Consider the following 6943-nt stretch of genomic DNA (forward strand, 5'->3'; position numbering starts at 1 on the left):
TAAATTGAAAGTCAATATAAAATTGAGAATTTAAATCACCAAATCTACATAAAATGGAGAATTTAAATCATCAGATCCATAATTCATGCTTTAAACCAAAGAAATGGTAAACTGGTGATTTAAATGATATTTTTCCTATAACCTGTCAGAAGTAAGGGAGCCTGACCGGAGAAAGCGAACAATGGAGGACGGCGAAATAGAGGAAGGAATGGTGACTACCGACGAAATCCCGACGCCGGAAGTAACCACCGAGACTACACAACCACCGCAAGAACCGGGTAAATCTCCACTCGAGCTACTTCGAGAAAGCAAAACCTCCGTAGAAGAAATCATTACAAAGATGCTCTCAATGAAAAAACAAGGAAATCAAAAATCCGAGATTCGAGAACTCCTCACACAAATGTTCCTCAACTTCGTCAATCTTCGTCAGGTTCTCTACCAAATCTTCACTCTCTAGTGTTCTTTCTCTGAATACGAAACTTATTAGGGTTTGATTCAAATTTCGCAGGCGAATCGTGCGATTTTGACTGAGGAAGATAAAGTGAAAGCGGAGACGGAACGAGCAAAGGCACCAGTTGATTTCACAACATTGCAATTGCATAATCTTATGTATGAGAAGAGTCATTACGTTAAAGCTATTAAGGCTTGTAGAGATTTCAAATCTAAGTATCCTGATATTGACCTTGTTCCTGAACAAGACTTCTTTCGTCATGCTCCTGACGCTATCAAAGATCAATCGCTTTCAAGTGATAGTTCACATGTTTTGATGCCTAAGAGACTCAATTTTGAGCTTCATCAGGTTGGTTTATCACCATCCCTGAAATTTATTCAAGTTCCTCCTCTCCATTGAATGTGAATGTTTAGATGATTTGATTGGTATAGATGAACTGGGAATAGCGGTAGCGGAATAGTCGAATTAACACTTGAGCTGGATAGAGTTTTTTGCAAAATAATCATAATTGTAGCTATGTGAATAACACGCATATAGTGGGAAATGATATACCGTTTCATGAGCTTTATGTTTTTTGATTCAGAGGAAAGAATTGTGTAAGCAACGAGCGAGATTGGAGCAACAGAAGAAGAGTTTACTAGACACTATTGCAGAGCGTAAGAAGTTTTTGTCAAGTCTTCCTCTGCACCTTAAGTCTCTGAAGAAAGCATCGCTTCCAGTACAGAACCAGTTGGGTATCCAGCACACAAAGAAACTGAAGCAGCATAATCTAGCTGAGCTGCTTCCTCCTCCGCTTTATGTAATTTACTCACAGCTCTTGGCACAAAAGGAAGCTTTTGAGGAGAGTATCGAATTGGAGGTAGTTGGGAGCCTTAAGGATGCTCAAGCTTATGCTAGACAACAATCGAAAAAGGACTCGGGTAAGTTGTCTTAAAATTTTACTGTGTTATCTAATACTCAAACGAAAGAAATGCTAATTTGCTATTGATTTTTCAGGTATGTTGAATAATACAGAAAGTTCTAGGTTGGAGGATGATGGACCTGATGACGATGATGATGGACAAAGGAGAAGAAAACGACCCAAGAAACTTACTAGCAAAGAAGGTTCTGACAAGGCAGGATTATATCAAGTCCACCCTCTCAAAATTGTCCTTCACATATATGATGATGAGATACCTGATACAAAATCCCTCAAACTTGTCATTCTCAAGTTTGAGTACGTGCTGAAGTTGAATGTTGTATGTGTTGGCGCTGAAGGCTCTCAGGATGGACCAGAGAAAAACATCTTTTGTAACTTATTTCCAGACGACGCTGGACTTGAGCCTCCTCATCAGGTAACTTTTCGTTTTTGTGTTTCAGTTTTCTATATGTGACTTTTGACGACTTTACTTTCAAAAATGCATACTCAATTCTCTTTGTATGGCTGGTCTTCCTTGCAGTCAACCAAGCTCATCCTTGGTGATGGTCAGGCATTTGATGAGAACAGAACTTCAAGGCCTTACAAATGGGTGCAACATTTGGCGGGAATTGATATTTTACCAGAAGTGTCACCGATTATATTAGGCGAAGAAGCTCATAACACTGACTCAGCTAAAAGTGATACGTTTGTGCCTGATCTTTCATTGTATCGCCAGCAGCATAGAGTGCAAACAGTTCTGCAAAGAATACGCTCGCGGAAAAAAGCGCATCTGGCCCTTGCGTGAGTTCACCGCTCTGTATGTTTTCCGTCTTAATTAAAGAACACAATGCAAAGAATTCCAAAATTCTAGACCACCATGATAATCCAAAATGCCATCAGCATATGCTTTGTACATTTAATAGTTTGGTTTTGTCAATAACTTGGCAGTCAACAATTTAATCCCTCTGCAGCATTGTCAACCTTCATAAGAGTTTCCATGCATATGTAATCATTTCTTTCGATATGTTTATATTTGCTGAATACTTTGGAAACTTCTACTGGCTACAGGGAACAGCTTGATTTGCTTATGAAACATGAGTTACCAGTGGTGAACTGCGAAGACGCTCCTTGGGCACTGCATAAGGTTCTCTGTGCTTTGGATTCCTGGTTACATATACGATCTTCAGATAGTAAGTCATGCTCTCTGACTCTAAACAGTGTGGAACAAGTTCCAGAACCTATGGAAATCGATGTAGATGGGAGATCTGTTTCTGGAAAGGAAGATCTTGAAAGTATACGGGAAGATGGAGAACTTCCCTCTTTGGTCACAGCAGCTGCTTCGTTAACCAGTTCCAATCATACCCCATCGAAAGTATCTAATCAAGCACGGTCAAGGCAGTTGGCCTTGATGACAAAGAACCTAGATTCTCCAATTAGCAAAGGAAAGTCACCAAGTTTCAAGAAATACGAAGATGATTTGGATCTTGTTTTGGATGATAGTGAAGTAGATGAGCCACCAACTGAGGCACATGTAGAAGCGTTGTGCCCTGAGAAAGCTGATAATTCATGGGTGGATTATGGTGTGAGAGAGTTTGCACTTGTGCTCTCCAGGAAAATAGATGGCGGAAAATTGTGGAAGTTAGAAGCAACGGTAACTTCTAAAACGCAATCTTCCCTATATTGTTTTCTTTCTTTAGTGTTAAATCGAGTTGTATTGGCAGGTTTGTATTAGCATGGAGTATCCTCTTCGACCTCCTTTGTTTTCTCTGTCTCTCCATGCTTCTTCTTCGTCAGGAAATGGCAATGGGACAAATGAAAGTGACCATTACAATGAACTTCGAGCAATGGAAGCAGAAGTAAGTGTTAAGCCCACTACCTTATACTAATCTTTTACTCGATGACACCAACAATAACACCTTTGTTATCTTTTCGTGGCGGTATCAGGTCAACCTTCATATGTTGAAGATTATTCCTTCAGATCAAGAAAACTATCTCCTATCTCATCAGATCAGATGCTTAGCAATGTTGTTCGACTATTACGCGGACGACCCATCTCCAGATTCCAAAAGAGGAACAGCCACAACTGTGGTTGATGTCGGTTTGTGCAAGCCTGTAGATGGTAAGCTTCTTGTGAGATCATTCAGAGGCAGAGATCACCGGAAAATGATCTCATGGAAGGGCAAAGGATGTGCATCGGGTTATCCATGCTAGGAGATTACATCACCGCCACTCATTTCTCTATATTATCTTTCTCTGTTGGTACAAGCCAAGGTTTTTGCATGGAACATTTTTTCTTAGTCGTATAAACTGTTATTGAAACAGCCTTCTTGTTGAGTGAGGACCTGGTCTGTTTTGGTCTAGGTTTGAGCATTAAAGGGTTATTATGCTATGTGATTGTTCCATGTTGATAGTACATGATCATTATCGAGTGGATAACTCTAGAGGGCCGGCCCATGGGTAAAGTCCAACAAGTCACATTAATTTCTTGACCAAGAGTATTATCAAATTCTGGCAACCTCTCCTCCTCCTTAATCTTTGAAACCAGTTTTTTCTTGTATCTTTAATCTCTCCTAAGTGCTGAATTTCTTCTTATCTCATGTATGTCTTCTTCTATTTTTCTTTTTTTCTTTCTTATCAAGTTTGTCAACCATCTCTGTTTTTTTTTTTCTCTTAGCACTTAGTTAGAAATCAGAAAAATTAATATACTATGGGTTCGTTCAACAATTGAATGATTAGGATTTTAGAAACTAAGATTGTAAATTATATTCAAAAGTACTAATCGTTATGTTGTGTTTATGTTCTGATTTCTACTTCTCTGTTTCTATTTCTGCTTTCTTATTTTGAAATCTGGTTATTTTAATCTAATAATCTGTAGTACAATGGCACCTGGAGTTAGAAGTCAACCATGTGGAGCTGACAATAGGAAGAGAAAGGCCCGACGAGATGAATTGGTAAAATCTCAAACTGGTGATATGTTAAGGTACGTTACGAGAACTCGAACTTCTGCAACTAATGAGACTGCTAGAGCTGAGATAGATAAGGAAGATGAAGGGGTTATTAATATGGAAGAGGATGCATATGAGAAGAGTACAGAAAATGTTGTGGAGGATGGTGGAGATGGTATGAATGAGAACAGAGAAAAAACGTTTGAGAATGAAAACATAAGAGAAGATGAGAAAGTTGATGAGATTAGAGTTTCTTATGAGAATGTGGATATGAATGATCCTGCAAATTGGGAGAAAATTGATCAGAAAATGAGAGATTATTTGGTTGAGAAAGGTCCCCCTCCAAGACCACCAACCGATTACCGTTTCCCAAGAGATGAAATTGATAGATCTTTCACTTAAGAAGAATGAGTAATGGGGAAAAACAAGATAGACGATGGTTAGTTTACTCAAAAGTTAAAGATAAAATCTTTTGCTTTTGTTGTAAATTATTTGATCAAGAAACGAGTCCTACTCTATTAGCAAGTAGTGGGTATGATGATTGGAGAAATGCATCTCAAAGGCTGAAAAAACATGAAACAGCTCATCATCATATTGTTTGCATGACTCAATGGATGGAGCTAGAAGTGAGATTGCAAAAAAATAAAACTATTGATAAGCATATGCAAGAGGCAATTAAGAAGGAGAAAAAGCATTGGAGAGATGTAATGTTGAGAATAATTGGAGTGGTAAAGACTCTAGCTGAAAGAAACTTAGCATTTCGTGGAGGTAATGAGAAGGTTAATGATCCAAATTGTGGAAATTTTTTGGCATTTATTAGGATGATTGGAGGTTTTGATTCGGTAATGAAGGAGCATATTCGGCGGATTAATAATGGTGAAATTTATCACCATTTTCTCAGTCATAAGATTCAGAATGAGTTGATAGAATTGCTTGCTAATGAGGTCAAGTTGATGATCTTAAAGAAGATTCAAGATGCGAAGTATTTTTCAGTCATTCTTGATTCCACTCCCGATGTTAGTCGTAAAGAACAAATGACTTTTTTAATTAGATGTGTGGATGTTTCGACGAGTTCACCTAAGATTGAGGAGTTCTTCTTGACATTTTTGGAAATTAAAGACAAGAAGGGAGAGGGTCTTTTTAAGACTCTTCAAGATGCATTGATTGATCTTAAGTTGAATATCGATGATATAAGAGGGCAAGGATATGATAACGGCCAAAATATGAAGGGAAGACACAAAGGAGTTCAGAAAAGATTGCTTGATGTACACCCAAGGGCGTTTTATACTCCATGTGGATGTCATAGTCTTAACCTTGCACTTTCTGATATGGCTTCCTCATCCAAAAAAGCTATTTCTTTCTTTGGCATAATCCAGCGAGTATATTGTCTATTTGCAGCTTCAACCAATAATTGGGAAGTGTTTAGAGAGATGGTGAATGGTATTACACTTAAACCACTATCCCAAACCCGTTGGGAAAGTCGCATTGATAGTGTTAAGCCAATAAGATTTCAAGCTTCAAAAATACGAGATGCACTCTTTTATTTGGCGGAATACAGTGATACTCCAGGACATCGAAGTGATGCTGAGTCTCTTGCAGAGAGTGAAACACATGGAATTGGAGGATTCGAATTCTTATTTGGAATGGTTATTTGGTACGATTTGCTTTCTGCTGTGAATATAGTGAGCAAAAGCTTACAATTAGAGGATATGGATCTTGAGGCTGCTCTTTCTCAGTTAGGAGGACTTCTTGCTTATTTGAAAAACTATAGAGAAACGGGTTTTGAAAAAGCAAAGGCTGAAGCTAAACAAGTTGCCATTGAGATGGAGATTGAACCTGTATTTCCTACGAAACCGAAGCGCTTGATTAAAAGAAAAAAGCAATATGGTGAAGATGTTGAGAAGGCTGATGAAAATACGACGTTAACTGCGGAAGAGAGTTTTAGGATTGATTACTTCATCAACATAATGGATCAAGCTATAATGTCCCTTGAGGTAAGATTCGAGCAATTTCAATGTTATGAGAAAATATTTGGATTTCTTTTTGGTTTGAGGAAATTAAAGTTAGCAACAAATGATGAGTTGATGGCATCTTGTATGAATCTTGAAGCTTCTCTAAAGCATGGTATGCATTCAGATGTTGATGGAGAAGATTTGTTCATGAAACTCAAACTTCTTAGCGAAGTGTTGCCAAAAGAAATCACAAAGCCGGTTGAAGTGTTGGAGTTTTTGAAAAGAATGGATGGTTGTTATCCAAACACATGGATCGTCTATCGTATATTACTCACAGTTCCGATTTCAGTGGCTTCTGCGGAAAGAACTTTTTCAAAACTGAAGCTCATAAAGAATTATCTACGTTCGACTATGTTCAAAGTTATGATTGCTAGAACTTAGAATATAAAGAACAACACTTCTTTATTAGATTTAGAAACTCTCACAAAACTAAATCTCTTCTCTCTAAGTCTCATGAAACATCCTTCCATGGACCCTTGTATTATATAGAACTTGGACATCTCCCAAGTCTATTAGGATTAGGTAAAACACAAACTCTATCTAGATACTTTATCATTATCTAAAACATATTTGTGAATATCCTTACTTATCTCTAGAAGCTTCTTCTTCTAAGAGATAACTTCTTCTTTAAGTCTTG

General features: G+C 37.9%; 2 protein-coding genes across 2 annotated transcripts; both read left to right on the forward strand.

Annotated features, from left to right (window-relative positions):
• The first annotated feature begins 136 nt into the window (after nucleotides 1-136).
• LOC9299793 (THO complex subunit 5B) lies at nucleotides 137-3790 on the forward strand. Its single transcript, XM_021010908.1, has 8 exons — nucleotides 137-430; nucleotides 509-799; nucleotides 1035-1371; nucleotides 1448-1785; nucleotides 1891-2150; nucleotides 2418-3000; nucleotides 3071-3205; nucleotides 3294-3790. The coding sequence occupies exons 1-8, from the start codon at nucleotides 182-184 to the stop codon at nucleotides 3558-3560; spliced, it is 2460 nt and encodes an 819-aa protein (XP_020866567.1). The 5' UTR covers nucleotides 137-181; the 3' UTR covers nucleotides 3561-3790.
• Nucleotides 3791-4708: 918 nt separating this feature from the next.
• LOC110230282 (zinc finger MYM-type protein 1-like) lies at nucleotides 4709-6687 on the forward strand. Its single transcript, XM_021032752.1, has 2 exons — nucleotides 4709-4733; nucleotides 4796-6687. The coding sequence occupies exons 1-2, from the start codon at nucleotides 4709-4711 to the stop codon at nucleotides 6685-6687; spliced, it is 1917 nt and encodes a 638-aa protein (XP_020888411.1).
• The last annotated feature ends 256 nt before the right edge of the window (nucleotides 6688-6943 follow it).

This window comes from Arabidopsis lyrata, assembly GCF_000004255.2.
Source record: "Arabidopsis lyrata subsp. lyrata unplaced genomic scaffold ARALYscaffold_8, whole genome shotgun sequence".
Taxonomy (NCBI): domain Eukaryota; kingdom Viridiplantae; phylum Streptophyta; class Magnoliopsida; order Brassicales; family Brassicaceae; genus Arabidopsis; species Arabidopsis lyrata.